General features: G+C 42.2%; 5 protein-coding genes and 1 long non-coding RNA gene across 7 annotated transcripts; 3 read left to right on the top strand and 3 right to left on the bottom strand.

Annotated features, from left to right (window-relative positions):
- On the top strand, nucleotides 1-1,545 carry LOC149741010 (charged multivesicular body protein 3-like). The gene is made up of 5 exons (XM_089871960.1): nucleotides 1-143; nucleotides 243-303; nucleotides 459-760; nucleotides 1,036-1,150; nucleotides 1,356-1,545. The coding sequence occupies exons 1-5, from the start codon at nucleotides 99-101 to the stop codon at nucleotides 1,469-1,471; spliced, it is 639 nt and encodes a 212-aa protein (XP_089728086.1). The 5' UTR covers nucleotides 1-98; the 3' UTR covers nucleotides 1,472-1,545.
- Nucleotides 1,483-5,725, bottom strand: LOC149741009 (sodium-dependent multivitamin transporter-like). 2 transcript variants are annotated; one of them, XM_089871930.1, is made up of 12 exons: nucleotides 5,589-5,725; nucleotides 5,285-5,486; nucleotides 5,050-5,167; nucleotides 4,787-4,893; nucleotides 4,533-4,648; nucleotides 4,157-4,297; nucleotides 3,740-3,952; nucleotides 3,501-3,581; nucleotides 3,324-3,451; nucleotides 2,908-3,098; nucleotides 2,508-2,658; nucleotides 1,483-1,737 (listed from the first exon to the last, which is right to left on the bottom strand). In XM_089871930.1, exons 1-12 carry the CDS (start codon nucleotides 5,723-5,725, stop codon nucleotides 1,619-1,621), a joined length of 1,704 nt encoding a protein of 567 aa, XP_089728056.1. In that variant the 3' UTR covers nucleotides 1,483-1,618. The 2 variants fall into 2 exon arrangements, with proteins under 2 accessions (XP_089728056.1, XP_089728057.1); XM_089871931.1 differs by having other exon boundaries at nucleotides 2,926-3,098.
- Nucleotides 3,994-5,784, top strand: LOC149741008 (uncharacterized). Its single transcript, XR_016384370.1, has 2 exons — nucleotides 3,994-4,033; nucleotides 4,171-5,784. It is a non-coding gene; the product is annotated as an uncharacterized LOC149741008 (long non-coding RNA).
- Nucleotides 5,733-8,488, bottom strand: LOC149741007 (DNA-(apurinic or apyrimidinic site) endonuclease 2-like). The gene is made up of 6 exons (XM_089871942.1): nucleotides 8,353-8,488; nucleotides 8,018-8,101; nucleotides 7,754-7,937; nucleotides 7,241-7,387; nucleotides 6,672-6,741; nucleotides 5,733-6,588 (listed from the first exon to the last, which is right to left on the bottom strand). Exons 1-6 carry the CDS (start codon nucleotides 8,468-8,470, stop codon nucleotides 5,839-5,841), a joined length of 1,353 nt encoding a protein of 450 aa, XP_089728068.1. The 5' UTR covers nucleotides 8,471-8,488; the 3' UTR covers nucleotides 5,733-5,838.
- Nucleotides 8,489-8,496: 8 nt separating this feature from the next.
- LOC149741006 (putative methyltransferase-like protein 25) lies at nucleotides 8,497-10,458 on the bottom strand. The gene is made up of 3 exons (XM_089871938.1): nucleotides 9,545-10,458; nucleotides 9,312-9,444; nucleotides 8,497-9,242 (listed from the first exon to the last, which is right to left on the bottom strand). The coding sequence occupies exons 1-3, from the start codon at nucleotides 10,419-10,421 to the stop codon at nucleotides 8,849-8,851; spliced, it is 1,404 nt and encodes a 467-aa protein (XP_089728064.1). The 5' UTR covers nucleotides 10,422-10,458; the 3' UTR covers nucleotides 8,497-8,848.
- Nucleotides 10,459-10,699: 241 nt separating this feature from the next.
- On the top strand, nucleotides 10,700-17,642 carry LOC149741005 (DNA (cytosine-5)-methyltransferase 1-like). The gene is made up of 8 exons (XM_089871923.1): nucleotides 10,700-10,857; nucleotides 11,132-11,290; nucleotides 12,969-13,140; nucleotides 13,395-13,571; nucleotides 13,765-14,042; nucleotides 14,218-14,367; nucleotides 14,443-14,549; nucleotides 14,716-17,642. Exons 1-8 carry the CDS (start codon nucleotides 10,810-10,812, stop codon nucleotides 17,546-17,548), a joined length of 3,924 nt encoding a protein of 1,307 aa, XP_089728049.1. The 5' UTR covers nucleotides 10,700-10,809; the 3' UTR covers nucleotides 17,549-17,642.
- The last annotated feature ends 213 nt before the right edge of the window (nucleotides 17,643-17,855 follow it).

Here is a 17,855-nt window from a genome sequence, read left to right as displayed (position 1 = left end):
AAATATTTACCTGTGACATCATAGAAATATCGGTGACGTACCTTCACTGACGTCATTGATCAACTAAGGACCGAACAAAACCCTTTGTTGACGAATAAATGGGATTGTTCGGGAAGAATCCGCCCCCGGATCCGCGAGAAAAGGTTTGTGACGAAAAAATAACACTGTTGATGACGTAACAATGTTATGACCTCATAGTAATCTGACGTAAGGAAAACATTTATGAATGAAACTTCTCACAGGCGCGACAATGGTCGTCGGAACTTCGTAAAGAAGGAAGACTGTTGGATCGGCAAATAAGAAGTAAGCATTGTTTGTTTATTAAAAGTAACCAGAGGGTTTAAATTAAATGCTGACACAATTGTGGCGTATATATCCTTAACTAAGATACTTGACACCAACTACAACTGTTGTTACCCCACCATGCAAGGTTGAATAAGTTTCAATATTTTGTCCAGGTATTCAGAGGGAACAAGAAAAGGTGAAAAAGTCGCTGAAAGAGGCCGCAAAAAAAGGTGACAAACAATCCGCCGCAATCCTCGCTAAGGAGCTTGTACATTCGAATAAAAGCATCAGCAGAATTTACGCTTCAAAGGCAACAATAAACTCAGTAGATATGGGCATCAAGAACCAGGTTGCCATGGCTAGAGTATCCGGGGCGTTCGAGAAAAGTTCTGAAGTCATGAAAGCCATGCAGGAGTTGGTGAAAGTAGATGAAGTTCGCGAGTCAATGATGGGGTTATCCAAGGAAATGATGAAAGTGGGTGGTTGGGTGGCGGGGTGGATGTGATCTAGAGATTGTGGGGTTAACGGGGTTATAATCCAGCATAAGGGTTAAATAGCCTTCCTCTGACGAATGATTCGGGTTCAAGGCTTGATGCTGCTACTAATATGTGTTCTTGGGCAAGACACTTAATGACAATTGCCCCAACCCAGTTTTAAAAGGCTTGTTAATTATAAAGTAACTTGAGGCTTGTAGTAATTATAAATGGTTGTTGCCTCATCACTTATAAACAACCCATTATTACATCACAGATGGGGCTTGTTGAGGAAATGATGGATGACATGATGTCACCACTAGATGACAGTGAAGAGATGGAGGAAGCCGCACAATCAGAGATTGATAAAGTTCTCTATGACATCACAGCAGGTTTGTTCTAATTTTTACGAGTTTCAAACTTTAGCGTTAAATCTACAATCCGTGTTCATCATGGCTTACACCCGACCACCAGATGTTTAACGACAGTCATTTTACTGCTAATTAACTTACACACATTCTAATCGACACTTTCTCGATTTTCAGGACTGAGGTTTTGCTCGTAATTAATCCTCAAATAATTTACTCCCACCACTAGGTGCCCTCGGTAAGCTTCCCGAGAGCGAGGACCACGAGTTACCGACGATTGAGGTCGAAGATGAAGAAGAAGATGAGGACGTGATGCAACGGAGGTTGGAGGCGTTGAGGAGCTAATCATGGACATCTTATATAATCATAGAGATGTTATACTTTTGTGTGAATGTTTGTAAATAAACGTCAACTTTTAATCTCTGGCAAAATATTTTTCATTAGGTAGTAAGTACGTAGGTAGTTATGATGTCACAGCAGTTGGTTGTTGTGTCATAATGTTGTTTCGTTACAAAGTTTATTCTCACTCTCATTCACGATTTGTTTCGGACCAAATATCCGCCCGTGTCTCACCACCGGGTGGAGTGTGGAGTCGTCGATAGGATCGGAATCTGGGGAGGGGGGTGTTTAAGTTATAACATGGTTGTTAGGGTGGGGGGTGTTTAAGTTATAATATGGTTGTTGGGGGGGGTGTTTAAGTTATAATATGGTTGTTGGGGGGGTGTTTAAGTTATAATATGGTTGTAGGGGAAGGGGGGTGTTTAGTTGTAACATGTTTGTTGGGGTGGGGGGTGTTTAGTTGTAACATGGTTGTTGGGGTGGGGGGTGTTTAGTTGTAACATGGTTGTTGGGGTGGGGGTGTTTAGTTGTAACATGGTTGTTGGGGGGTGTGTTTAAGTTATAACATGTTTGTTGGGGTGGGTGTTTAGTTGTAACATGGTTGTTGGAGTGGGGGGGGTGTTTAAGTTATGATATGGTTGTTGGGGGGGGTGTTTAAGTTATAATATGGTTGTAGGGGAAGGGGGGTGTTTAGTTGTAACATGGTTGTTGGGGTGAGGGTGTTTAGTTGTAACATGGTTGTTGGGGTGGGGGGTGTTTAGTTGTAACATGGTTGTTGGGGGGTGTGTTTAAGTTGTAACATGGTTGTTGGGGGGGTGTTTAAGTTATAACATGTTTGTTGGGGTGGGTGTTTAGTTGTAACATGGTTGTTGGAGTGGGGGGGGGTGTTTGGGTTGTTTATGTTTTAAACCAGGGTGCTAAACATATGATGTCATTCTTGTTTGTAACATGTTACCTCTTGCGAGTTAAAAACAGTAAACACGTTCTATCACCATAGTTGGGGGGGACATACCACCCCAGCCACCCTCCTATACACGCCTACCTGTAAGCAAAGACACGATGGTAGCAACGACAGCGAACACGCCGACCGACATCCCAGCAAACCACATATAAGATACCTTGTAAACCACCTTAATACCAGTGTATATGTTAACTTGTGTGGGGGGGATGGGGGTGGTGGTGTTAAAGCAACTCTGGAATGTAAGGGTTCATGGTTAGTGAGCAATTAGACGGAGGGTTCGTAGTTCAATGCATATATAATTTGCCTGTACTCTGTGTCCTGTAGGTCAAAAATAGGGACTTGGTCGGAAAGCACCAGTCGGAACATAAATAAATGATTTCACACCGCGAGCACTCCATGTTCGGGCGTACATGGGTGTTGGGCAACGAGCCAACCTTGGCCTAAATCCCAGGTCCTCACCCATACAGAACACAATCCTTACCCCACAAAGCCATCTTACCGCTTCCATATAAAGTGGGGGCCTCCCTGGGGTAAAGTTATTCAAACGGAACGCAATCCCCCCGAACCCCACCCACGATACCGCCAACATAGAAATCACAAAACCTGCCATCGCCCCCTTGTGGTTGATGTGACGACAAAATATTCCGAGGAAAAACAAACTTAGCATTGGCCCTGTGTGATGTCATATAAGCGATTATGATGTCATAAAAGTGATTATGATGTCATATAAGTGATTATGATGTCATAATAGTGATTATGACATTATTTAATTAATCTCCTCAAATACCAAGATCAGGTTTAGTAAAACAACAAAGAGAACGGAATTATTTGCAAAACAAATATTACAAACAACAGTCTTTAAAACAATATCATAATATTCACAAAACCACATCTTACCTCCCATTATCCCCAATATGCTCAACGCAGCTTTCAACAAGCTTGGTAGCAGTGACGCAACGAACGAGGAACATAGAAATAATATACCATACCCCACGATCAAGGATTTTGATATTATCGTTAATTGCCTGCAAAGGTCATGTAAAGGTCACTGTATCTAACGAGGGGGTTCCCCACCTTTCGGTTAAATTAACGTTTGGTTTAACGAGATCTTCCATGGTTACCGTTGCTAGGGAGTTGAAGCTCGATGATATTGTGCTGTAATAATGGGGGTTTATTATGACATCATATCAAAAAGTGTTAATTTAAAACATTACGCTCAGTTTTAGTCAACTAACTTACTTCGAATTTATTCTACATGTTCTACCGTATAATTTAATGAAATAAATATTATTTATATTATATCTATGTCCAACCTTAGCGAAGCTGAAAACAAACAAGCGACGAACAACCCCGGAACCCCTGGGTATTCCCCAAGTATATTCATGACGTAATAAAGCAACAATTGATCGGGCTTTATGACATCATAGAGGGGATTATTACATCGATATTCAGCGTAAACGACGAGCCCGATGAAACAACCAACGGCCATCACTAGGTGGAGCAAGGGGAGGTTTGCATAGATCGAGCTGTGTATAAGATGTCTTTTAAAGTAATACGTAAAAGGTACAGGAAATAAAATTTATTAAAAATCTTGCTGAAATTTTCTGGTCAGTGTTTTAAGAAATAGTTTAGGAAACTAAGTTAATTTTAATTTGGTAATTAGCCATGTTTTGGTTATAAAACAATAATCTATGATGACATCATAATGGTAATTATTCTAGAACAATCACATTTGCGCTTGTAGCTTTGTTCTGCAACAAAGGAATCGTTGAACCGCGGATTGGTTAACCCCATATACGGACATGCATAAGAACGAACCACCCAAGCATAACGACCAGAACGTGTGTGCCTCTAGTGGTGACGGGTCAAAACTGGAAAGAGAAAGACATATGATATCTATGTTAAGTAATTATTTTATTAATACGTGTTATGGAATGGCAGAGAAAACATTGGAATAAAACAAAATGTTCATTTAAGCCACAAAAATATTTCAAATGATGCCTGGTCGCAGAAGTAGCCGAATAAAATATATTACCCTAATATGATATCTATGTATATTAATATGATATCTATGTATATTAATATGATATCTATGTATGAACCCACTTAATTGGAGCCAGCTTTCCACTTTCAATGGAAATTTCCAAAACTTTTCCGAAACCTCCAACTTTATTCGCGCCGATGATAACAATCACTATTTGTGACACAATAATCACCAGCGCCTATGATGTCATAATGGTTATTGTGATGTCATAGTATAATGATTTATATATGATCTTTAGATTGTGTTTTGTTTTATATTTTTATGAGGTTTATGTTTTAAATTGTTGAGATTTTAAGTCACAATATTATGAACCAACCTGGAAAACATCGGTCCAAATCACGGCCTTCAACCCCCCGCATGTTGTGTACGCGACGCACACCGCGCATAAACCAACGATGGATATCCACTCGTTTATCCCCGTCACTATTGGGTGGAAGATTATATATTAGTAACTTGTATTAACAACGGGCCTTGAACCTGAACCCTCCAATCCAGCGATTCGAGTGACAACATCTAGATCGGGAGGGTACAGGTTCGAGGCTTATCGTCGCCTCCATCGTGCAACAAACACGCCGTTACCTGCATTTATGGCGAGAGAGGGCGCGTACAGAACCACACCCATGTAGACAACCATCATCATAATATAGCAGATCAAACCGCACAAACGAACGCATCGAGAATATCTTTTCTCTAAATACTGCAGAGGAAGATGGATGATATCTAATGTACGCCCATTAATGTACAAACAAAACATAAACGCCAACGAGAATCATTTACAATCTGTCGAACGAACAAACACCCCCTACCACCTCACCTCGTACACTGATGTTATCTTCATGTCATAGAACACAGGAATAAAACAATGAGCAACCACAGGGGTGAATACAAAGTATGAGAATCCAAACCCCCAATAACTTGTGCCGTGTTGAAACACTTCAGCGGGAACCCCAAGGACTGTTATCGCTGACATAATTGTCACGAATAACGAAAGGGAGACCGGTCCGAACCCCATTTTCCTGGAAGAATAAAATATTAAATGTAACTCGTTTGTAAGTGATTGTTATTATTGCACTTTATGTGTTATGACATCACAATCCATTCTATGACATCACAATCACCGGTCAGCCATTAGAAATTCATTCGTCGTCCTCTGCCTCCCCCCAGTGACGGCATAGTAAACCCCGATTAATATCGAAAAGAACAAACACACGCAAAACACAACGTAATCAGACGCTGAAAAATACTTTCTCTCCATTCCAAACTCTGCAAAAGTTCAAAGGAAATAAATATTGAAATAAACTTTGTTACAAAATATTTCAAAAACAAAGAAATAGAAAACTTTGGAGTATTTTTCAGCAATAAATTATTTCATTTCTTTTTGTCCCATTCAAAATATTTGCAGCGCGCTTCAGGGTTCGATGCCACCCCATCAGGGCGAGCACAACAGAAGAATCTACGACCCATGTTTGGTCCTTGTTTCCGTACAATCCTCACAACGGATGGTTCGTCATGCCCCGAACATCGAGGGGTGGGGGGGACGCCACCTAATGTGCGCTTCCAGAACATAGCAGCGTCAGGGTTTTTGACAGAGGGGGTTTGTGGGGTGATTATCGGGGTTACGGCAGTGGGTTGGGGGGTTGGCTGGGGTTTCTTGACAAAATGTGACAAAGTTGACTGTTTGTTTCTTTTTATTATTTTCCGATTTTTAACTTTCAAATTTTCTTCTTTGGTTTCTTCCTTGTTTTTATTGGAGAAATAATTCGATAACTTTTGTTGCTTCCCCTTGAATATGAAGGAAGAACACAGCGGAGGTAGTTTGGTTAACCCCACCCCCTCACAATCGACCTCCAGCACCACGGGGCAATGATCCGACCCCATCACCCCCTGCAACACCTCGCAGCCTACCATATGTTCCACAAACCCACGATCCACAAAAATATAATCGATTCTCGTCCCATAGTTTGTCTCCCGCGCTCGTGTGGTCGTCATCCAACACGTGAAAGCTTCCCGTTGGTTTGGGTGGAAATGACGAAAAGTGTCGACAAATATTCCATCTCCGCCCCCGTTATAAAGGAAACCATCCATCCATGTTCGCGCTGGGTTGTCGTAAAACGTCATCTGTGGAGAAATGAAGTTTAAACAAAAATTATACGTTATATCATGTTTATTGAAACAATCCCCATTATACAAACAATACTTACAGCATTGTCGGGGTCACAATGGTCGATTGTTCGATGCGATACGTTCATGTCACCGGCGATTATTACAAAACTGAGAAAAATAAAAATAAATTAACTTCCATCTGCTAAACTAAAAGCAAAACCTAAAACACAGACTTCCATCCCGTTTTTAACCAATCAAACTGCGCTGTTTGGATGACAGGGAATTTCTATGAGACGCACGTCCAAGCACTTTACCAATCAAATCTTATTAATATTTTGCCCCACCCATCTCACCCCCACCCATCTTACCCCAACTCACTTTACCCCACCTATCTTATCCCACCCATCTTACCCCCACCCATTTTACCCCAACTCACTTTACCCCACCCATCATACTCCACCCACTTTACCCCACCCATCATACCCCCACCCACTTTACCCCACCCATCTTACCCCAACCATCTTACCCCCACCCATCTCACCCCAACCCATCTTTCCCCAACTCACTTTACCCCACCCATCTTACCCAACCCATCTTACCTCACCCATTTTACCCCACCCATTTTACCCCCACCCATTTTAACCCCACCCATCTTATCCCCACCCACCTTCCACCAGCAACCAAACTTCTCGCCCTTTCTTCCAATATTTTATAAAAGTCAAGTTTGAAATTTTTACGTTCCGGTTTCTCGGGGTCGGCATGGGGACAATATACGTTGACGATTGTCACCAACTGCTCCCCCTTGTGGTGGGTTCTGCAAACAGGAGTTGGGGGGATTCCCCCAATGTGAAACCGACATTATAAATTATTTTACATTTATTATTATCATGAAAAAGCTCCTCCAACGAATATTTATTTTTAATCTCAAAGAATCAACTTTTCTTGATAACGGACCTCTCCATGGGTTAACTACCCTGAGGTAACGGGTTCAAGGCTTACTTCAATCCCTCACCCATCCCACTGCATGATGGACGAAACGTTGCTTCTTTAAGATCACGAAACAAACAATCGCCGGAAGATTTTTTTCACATTTGTAATCAAACTTAATATGCCTAAAAATAAAACCCACCTGTGGCCTGGCAGCAACAACATATACAACACGCCGCACAATAATAAGTACCTCATTTTATGCTGAGTAATGACGACTCGACCTTCCCGATCAAGTTCGATGAGTCGTTGTTCGGGAAATAATGATGTCATGTTACCGTAGCAACCGACCCCCTCACCACCGCCCTCATGTGACCGAGTTAACCCAGCTTGTGCGGCCACCGGGGTGCACTGTTCGCGACAATACGTCGCAACACCTGTGTCATGATCATGGTTATGAGTCAGCATAAACAACAATAATGATTATGAGTCAGCATAAACAATAATAGTGACGAACCAGAATATCCGCTTTTATTTTGTGAGAAAGTAAAATATGAGTTGTATCCATCAACCAACGCGATGTCGGGGTCAAGTTGGTCTTCTGATGAAATAATATCTATTGTTACATCATCCGTTAATACACCAGAAACTATGGGCAATATAACGATAGTGAATTACGGAATAACATTTCATAAACCTACAGAGCAAACGGTGATTCTCGAACGCAGGTCCCACGTTATAAATCTAGGTAAGCCTCTGTGATCTCATAATAATATTTGTCGTAAAACACAACGGTGACAATATTTAAAGATTGAATTGTCCCAAACACAGTTATTATAACAACGAACGAACTCGTGATCTTGGTTTCTTGAAAGCAAACGATGTCGGCCTCGAGCGATTCAAGAATCGACTTCATCGAACTTTTCGACGAACGAATCCCGTTGATGTTCCATGTTAGTATTTTCATCATAGAAATAATATAAAACCTATCACCTGCTAAAATATAAGTTACTAACACATGCTGATTTCATACAAACAATGTTGTGCGATATAATATGAATATACTGAACATTTTTAACACGAACATTACGGCATAAATTATATACGACACAATTGTAAGTTGGAGTTGCTGCATTTTTAGGAGCATAAAAAAGATTTCAGCTAAAAGTAAAGTTATAATTATATACATTGTACTTTATGTTGCACAAAATATGAATACGCTGATCAGTTTTAGTAAGAGGATGGTTTCAGTTTAAAACCAAAAACTTTTAGATGAAGATGGCGTCATATTTAATGACACTAATGTTTCTATCCAGATTCAAAGTTACCAATTACTCCATTATTGAATTCACTTGACGGCAATTATTGCGCAACACCTTGGTGATTTCACTCTGTCAAATATTTCTGTCAAAAATATTTTCCCAACATTTCCAGATTCGAGTAAAAAACATATTTTATCGAGAAGTATCAATGTTTCGACTGCAGGCGCGTAAACATGTCTCAGCATACTAAAACTAACAAGTTCTTTGAACCTTGGCTCGTATTCAACCAGGTAACCCTCGATCTGACCATCCGACACGACCCCGCCATCCAACCCAAGCTTAACGAAACTTCTTCGAACATAATCAACAAAAGATTTCGATTTCGCGAAGATTTTTCCAACTTTTAAATCTTTGTTTCCGATTTCTTGGTTGAAATTCTCGGATAAAATAACAGAAAGGATCGCTCGGTAGAACAATGACCTGCGGTTGTGATGTCATAATGGTTAGTAGAAGAAAAATATACTTTACAATATTACGTCATCAACTTACTTCTCCGATTGTTCCCTCATTATGACATCAGAGTTTGCGACACGCTCTGGTGATTTCATCGACAACATTCGTTTGTTGCGTCCGAGGGTAATCCCCTTGTTATGGATGAACGAGGACATCGGGAATCCCCTGTCTGGTAAGTATGATGTCATTAGTTATGACATCATTAAAAATGACATCATCAACAATGACATTATCAACAATGACATCATCAATAATGACATCATACCCACCTTCCTCCATAGTTTCACTTAGCATATGATAACAACACCCCACCACACACGCCCCCCTCACGCCCCCATCTTCCACAAACATCGATAATATCGTCGAACATAAATCCCCACACGTGTGTAAACCAATCAGAACGCACGATTCATCTGAGATCGCTTCAATCTTCGTTTCCTTGGCAACGAAACTTTCGACTGACGTAAAATTTATTTCCGTGTTTTCAAGGTTTTTTTTTCGATGTAGTTTCGAAAAATATTTGAAATATTTTTGAGTCCTCTGATTGGCTCCTTGAACATTGCTTTGCATGCAATCCACCCCAGTGACATGCAGGTTGTATTGTAACGAGAGATATGACCCCAAGTAACCTTTACCCGACCCCAGGTCAACAACATGATTGGTCAAACAATAATCACAAACACTTTTCACAATCGGTGACATTTCTTCAACTTCATGAGATTTTTTCACGGACATGAATTCATGAGATGGTATCACGGGATACTTGGGGTCAAAGTTCAAATGTTTTTTCACTTCCTTCACCGAAGTCAAAATATCGAGCGAGTAAACCCGGCACAACCACGCTTTTTCTACGTAAGCGTTCAAGTCCGTTATTTGACCCTTGACCCCTGGATGACCCTTGACCTCTGGGTTCTTTTTGACCTCTGACCTTTCACCCCCCAAACCCCCCCTCATAGGCAACCCATACAACTCCTCCATACTTAACCCCCCCAACACCCTCCTGACGTCACAATCTACCATTGTACCCCAATGATCTTGTGTGAAATAATCGACCAAATGCGAGTCACCAATATTCTCATATTTTAAGATAAAATTTCCAACTTTTTCAATCAATTTCTGAACATTTGAAATATTCATCCTAAACATAAAACCTGAACAGAAATAACAAATTACAAACTTTTGAATTTACTACGATTTGCACAAAACACAACACATGGGATAAAATTATAAGATTTCTATGTTAGTAACGGTGTCGGGAAGATCCCTAACACAATAACATGGTAATTCTAATTTCACGTTTTAAGCTGAGTATTTTGCTCATAAATTATAACTTAAAATGTTTCAGATATCTTTAAATTTAAAAGTATAAAAACGTTACAACTTTGATGCATGTTGAATAAAAATAGGATTTTAATAATAATTATATTGTGTTTGTGTTTTGGCGGGAAACTAGGGGATTTTTTTTCTTCGTGAAATTTCCCGCGAAATTTTTATTTCATTAATTTTTTTGTTCTTTTTTGTTAAAAATCTTGAAATGTCAAAGGAAGGTGACGTCAGTTGTTCAAGTGAAGGAAAGAAACAGGTGGGGCAAGATGGGTGGGGGTAATATGGGTTAGGTTCACTGTGTTGTACAACACACCACAATATATATAACTTGTGTTGTGCGATTGTATTGTTTAATGGTAATGTACCGATAAGGTGTTTATTACTGTGGAATGTAAATTTAAAGATTGTGGGGTTTTTGTTGTGTGTAATATAATGTGTATGCGTCAAGTTTGGTGTTATGTTGGGAAACTATAAATATATGAAATGTTAACATGATGGAGGTGTTGTTAACACGACTTGATATTTTCCAGCCGACCATTCTTGATATGTTTGCGAGGAAAAGTAAGCGGAAAGCCCCCACAAAGTCCCCACGGGGGGATTCCCAGGTGGTCACCCCCGATGGTAAGAAACCCCGAAGGGACCGCGATGTTTCCGACAAAGAAAACGAAAAACCCGGGATAAAAGTTGAGGTGACTAATAGGGATGTGCCGAGCCGAGCCCGAACTCAAAAGCTCGTGCCCGAGCGTCTCCTTTATTGACGCTCGGCGCTCGGCTGAAAACTGGGCCGAGCGCCGAGCTTTATGCTATAATGTTGCAGGCGAGAGCGAAAAATATTAAAAATGAAAAAAGTGAAGCTACTAAGAGATAACGAGACTAGTCAGCGTAGCTTTCTCCTTAATTATTTTTCGTTCGTTGTGAATTTGCTCTCTCGCAAGTAACGAATCGCAACTTCAGCGAATTTGCCCGTATCGAATTACAGCCGGTGTCGAATTACACGAGCGCCCAATGTTTTCGTATCACATTTTAAATAAAAAGCCAAAAACTCTTAAACTTTTTTATAATGAAATAATATAAATTGCTGCAACCACGGTTTTGCAACCACAGGGTTTTGCAACCCCTAAGCCACCTTTACCGCAGACACGCACGCAGCCAGAAAGTGCTAAGACGCACACACACACGCGTTGCATTCAATATAACATTCCTTCGCTTGGAATTGGAACAATTTTTCATTCAATTGTTAGGTCACGTGTCCTATCGCAACGGAACTATTAATTATGACGTTTTATAATATAACAATCGGGAGGAATGTGCCCACTGCCCAAGTTGGCAGCCCAACCAACCACGAGATCAAAACATCGTGTATCAGCGTCACATTTTTACACTCTGCGCCGGCGTATGAAATAAAGGAAGACGCATGCGGTAGCATACATTTCACACGTAACAAACGAAGCAATCGTTGTGAATTTATTCTCGTGAAAAATGACGTAATGAAACTCTGGTTCTCGTGCGGTGCCATCAAACGATGTTTTTTTGGCTTCTGTCCAAGCTCGACCGGGACGATACTTTGTAATATCATATTACAATTTATGTTGGTTATAATTTACTGATAGCGTCGCTCCTCGCTCTTATATTTGCACCAATTAAAATTCACATAATCGCGATTTACCTGCATTAAACTAATCATCAGAAACAAAAATTATACACAAACTACAGATCGTATGAAAGCGAATAAAACACGATTGTTTTCCAACAATCTCGTTTGCGATGTAACGATCGTAAAGGTTTATTCTGACGTAAATAATCGTTACATTATCCAAGATGAACATGCGTAGAAACTTGCTAGTTGTGCCACTGGCTGTAACAGTTATAAATAATTTTTTAATTAAATATTTTTTGTATGAATTTTACATTTTGCAACAGTAGGAATTATAAAAAGCGAGACGCGTCTTTAACCGCAAACCACGTGTTCTGTATTATTTTGATTAGCGGCGCTTTTCGGCTGAATAGGAACGCATTCTCGTATGCCTTTCTCCTTGATGACGTCATAGGTGCTCGGGCTCGGGCTCGTGCCGAGCTTTTCGTTAAAGCTCGGCGCTCGGCGAACCCGAGCTTTTTCAACTTCAGCACATCCCTAGTGACTAATATGTTTAAAACTTTAAAGCATGATTGAATTTCAATGAACAGTCAGGAATGTTTTTACTTAATGATGAAACATGATATATTTGTGAACATTGTTTAATTTCTTCTAATTAAACTTTTTACCCATAGTGTGTTTTAACGACTTGTTTTGCTGCTAATTCTCTTCGTTGTTTTAATTAATTTGTTTTCGGTATCGTTTTCAAAGATAAATATTTGGTTGATTGACAGGTAAAGAAAAGTTCGATGAAATGTCGGGAATGTCGGCAATTATTGGACGACGTTGCGATTTTCGGCGGCGACGTCGATCAAGCTGAAGAGGAGTTCGTGTTGTTGACACACGAGTCGTTGTCGTTGTTTGTGGGGAACGAGGAAACAGGGCGACCTCAACATAAGATAACTGGTGAGGGGCGTTGTTGTGTCGTGGTTAGAATTATAATCAGAAGATGCAGCTTGGTGTTAAAGTTGTTTTGAGTTCAAGGCTCCATGCTACCACTTTAGGTGTGTCCATGAGCAAGACACTTCATGACAATTGTTCCAACCCAGTGGTCACTAATGAGTTGTTTAATTTGTCAGCAATACAAAAAAATAATCACCCACAAAGTACAAACATAGTAGCTACCTAAACAAGTTGCAAACACGACATTTTTGCCGCAGATTTCACGGTATACGACAAGAGCACCCACTTGTGTCCGTTTGACGCCGGTTTAATCGAGAAGAATGTCGAGCTTTACTTTAGTGGGCTGGTGAAGCCGATTTATGACGAAGACCCCGGGGTTGGGACGGGGATTCCCGGGAAAAGGTTGGGGCCGATCAATGAGTGGTTTACGGCAGGTGGGTGTGATGTCATAATCATTCCTTAGACATACCAGGTTGAGTTATGACCAAGCTTCTTCTTTTTTGTTGTGAATTTATGTTTTCTGTGGATTCAAATAAATAGCTTTTTTTATCTAAACCAGAATGCTTGCTTAATCATTAATGTCCGATCTTTATGCCTTTCACCCTGCTAACATTATGACATCACAAGGCTTTGATGGCGGAGAGAAAGCTCTCGTTGGATTCTCGTCGGCGTTCGCTGATTATTTCCTGATGGAGCCGTCACCCGCTTACGCCCCCCTGTGGGCGAGTATTCAAGAGAAAATCCACATGAGTAAAATTGTCATCGAGTTTCTCTCGGATGTCCCCGACGCAGATTACGAAGATCTCGTCAATCGGATCCAAACATCTGTCCCTCCCCCAACACTAGGTGTCGCCAAGTTCACCGAGGATTCGTTGCTTCGTCACGCCCAGTTTGTGGTCGAACAGGTGGGATTGTGATGTCATAATCGAGATTGTAGAACCGGGGTTGGCCATCGTGGGTTTAGTTTTATTTGACATTTGTCCTCAAGTAGTTTTTACCCTTAGCGTGTTTTATCAACTGTTGTTCTGTATGTTACGTCAATTGATCATTGATGTAATGAATATATTGCACGACCCCAAGGTTGAGTCGTACGACAACGCACGATCGGACGAGGAAGATTCTTTACTTGGAACCACATGTGTTAGGGACCTCATCCATCTTGCTGGGGTAACGTTGGGTAAACGACGGGTGGCGCGTCGCTCGGCTGTCGTGAAGGAGAAAGCTATGAAGGTGATGTCATAATGTGTGTGATGTCATAATGATGATGTTTTAATGTGTAATGTCATAATGATGATGTCATCGCAGGCATCATCTACGAAAGCCACCACCACGAGGTTGGTCGCCGAGGTGATGGAAAAGTTCTTCGGGGGAACGGTGGATGTAACGACCGGGAATAAAATAAGACGGAGGAGGTGGGGGTGAATGGGGTGTGGGGGGAAATGGGCGTGGTATTCAATTCATACTTTATACAATGTATATGTAGGGATAACTTGTTGGTTTTATGTTTACTGATTGAAGGCCATCTCTTCCTGTATCAGAAGATAATTTAATATTTGTAAAAATTTGTTTCATCAACAGGTGCGGGGTTTGCGAAGCTTGTTTGAAACCAGAATGTGGGAAATGTACATCGTGCAAGGACATGGTCAAGTTTGGTGGCGGGGGCAAGTTGAAACAGACGTGTATCGACCGAAGATGTCCCAACTTGGGGCTGGATTTGATGGAGGATTCGGATCCCGACGACAAAGATGAAAAAGTGAAACCGTCACCGTCGAAGATGAAAGTTATCAAAGCTGGGAAGGTCACGACCTCATGGGTGGGGGAGGCGTTGTATGAGGAGGGGGGTAAAGTATATTACCCCGGGGTTCGGGTGGGGGGTGATGTCATAAAGGGGGGTGAGTGCGTATCGGTAAAGAACAAAGATGAGGGTGGGTTGCCGTACATTGGGAGGGTTGTGTATATGTGGGGAGAAAGTGGGGGGAAGATGGTACACGTGGATTGGTTCATGAGAGCTGCTGATACGATATTACAAGAAACCTCTCAACCCGATGAACTTTTGATCATCGATGAATGCGACGACTTATCGGTGGAATGTATCGCTGGGAAAGTTGATGTGAGCCATCGCGTCCCGCATCAGAATTGGTCGTTTATGGGAGGCGTAGAAGAACAACACCCAACAACGGATGGTGTTTCGAGTTTCTACTACCAGAAGATGTACGTGCCTGAGTTTGCGAGGTTCGTTGACCCACCATCCAACGAACCCACCGATGACCCCGACTTTTGCCCCAGTTGCGTTCGTATTAACGAGGGGAAAATGAGACAGGTTGCGGTCGGGAAGAATGAGTTGAAACGAGAAAACGGAAAAATATTTTATGAGTTTGTTTGTAAAGACGGGGTTGAGTATGGGGTTGGGGATTCCGTGTATTTGTCCGTGGAAACATATTCCTTTAAATCAAAGAACAAACATAAGAAACAAGTTTTGCCGAAAAGTTTGGACGAGATTGACGAAGATGAATATCCGGAGTTTTATCGGAAGGGAGGTTATGTGAAGGGGAGCAACCTGGAGGTGGCCGAGCCGTTTCGCATCGGGAGGATCAACGAGATATTTGGGGGGAAGAAGGGAAGTATAAGTTTGGTTGTCACAAAGTTTTATCGGCCGGAAAATACAAACAAACCGTTGAAGTCGAACTCGTATTGTGACCTCAACCTGCTGTATTGGAGCAATGATAAAGTTGAGGTCGATTTCAGTTTCGTGGAAGGAAAATGTGAAGTTGAATGTGAGTTAGACCTCAGTGTCACTGTGGCTGAATATTCAAGGAAAGCCGCGAACAGGTTTTACTTCAGCGAGGTTTACAACGAGGAAGACGGAACTTTCACCGTACCCCCGTCTACTGCGAGGAGGTCAGGGGTCGAACTGCTCAAACAAAAAGCTAAAGGAGTAAAACCCAAACTTACCAAGATGAACAAAATGATGAAGAAAGATGAGACGATTGTGGGGGAAGATGAGACAAAGATCCCGAAGTTACGATCGTTGGATGTCTTCTCGGGGTGTGGGGGGTTATCGGAGGGGTTCCACCAAGCGGGGATTGCCGAACCATCGTACGCCATTGAACTGTGGGAGCCGGCCGCTCAAGCGTATCGCCTCAACAACCCCGGGGCGACCGTGTTTACAGAAGATTGCAACGTGTTGTTGGAGATGGTGATGAACGGAGAAGAACGCAGTAAATGTGGCCAACGACTGCCACAAAAGGGCGATGTGGAGTTACTATGTGGGGGACCTCCATGTCAAGGTTTCAGCGGAATGAATCGATTCAACTCGAGGGAATACTCGAGGTTCAAGAATTCACTTGTCGTGTCGTATCTGTCTTATTGCGATTATTATCGGCCGAGATTCTTTTTGTTGGAAAACGTTCGAAACTTTGTTTCGTTCAAAAACTGTATGGTGTTGAAGTTGTCGCTTGCTGCTTTGTTAAGGATGGGTTACCAATGTACCTTCGGGGTGTTGCAAGCGGGGCATTACGGAGTGTCACAAACCCGTCGTCGAGCTATTATACTCGCTGCTGCCCCCGGTGAGCAACTACCATTGTACCCCGAACCCCTCCACACTTTCTCCACACGAGGGGGCAGTTTATCCGCGCAGGTCGGCGACACGAGGTACACGAATAACATCAAGTGGTCGACGTCGGCTCCGTATCGAACGATCACCGTGCACGATGCGATGTCGGATCTACCAAAGATACCAAACGGACACGCCAAACTTGAGATGCCATACACAGGAGAGCCATTAACGCACTTTCAACGGATGATGCGCGGCAAGGATTATCAGGGTGTCGTACGCGACCATATTTGTAAAGACATGAGCCCTCTAGTGGCAGCAAGGATGGCTCTCATCCCGTTAATCCCCGGCTCCGATTGGCGCGACCTTCCAAACAAACCTCACAAATTATCCGACGGCACGACGGCAAAAGTGTTGAGGTACGAATACCATGACAAGAAACAGGGTCGCAGCTCGACGGGAGGCATGAGGGGCGTATGTTCGTGCGCTGAGGGTCGAGCATGTGACGCCATGGATCGTCAGTTCAACACTTTGATACCATGGTGTCTCCCACATACAGGCAACCGACATAATAACTGGGCTGGGTTGTACGGTAGATTGTGTTGGGACGGATTCTTCAGCACAACGGTCACCAACCCTGAACCTATGGGTAAACAGGGGAGGGTGTTGCATCCACAGCAACACCGTGTGGTGAGCGTGAGGGAGTGCGCACGATCGCAAGGGTTCCCGGATTCGTATCGTTTCTTCGGTAGTATACTTGATAAACATCGGGAGGTCGGCAACGCGGTTCCCCCTCCCATGTCCAAAGCTATCGGACTGCAAATCAAGAAGTCACTCGAGTGGAAAGCACAACAATGATCATATATGATGTCATAATAAACTATTATTAACGACAATGTAAAATACGTTTGTTTTGTAAATAATGAAAAAAAAAATATACAAATGTTAATTATGTGATGCATTAGAGATTGCATTGTAACCAGAGGGTTCCCAGGTTCGAGGCTTACCGCTGCCCCTGTCATAATAAACGTCACCCACAAAGTTATATACGTGGCAACCCAGAAGTGTGGTTGCAGCGCACTTTTACGGCAGACGATACGGGTTCAAGTCTCGCCGCTGCTACCATTGTGGGTGTATGTGTCATTGGGCAAGACACCTATCGGCA

The sequence above is a fragment of the Ciona robusta genome, chromosome 2, assembly GCF_009617815.1.
Source record: "Ciona robusta chromosome 2, ASM961781v2".
Taxonomy (NCBI): Eukaryota; Metazoa; Chordata; class Ascidiacea; order Phlebobranchia; family Cionidae; genus Ciona; species Ciona robusta.
Note: the sequence above shows the minus strand (reverse complement) of the source record. Positions and strands in the feature narration are given on the sequence as shown.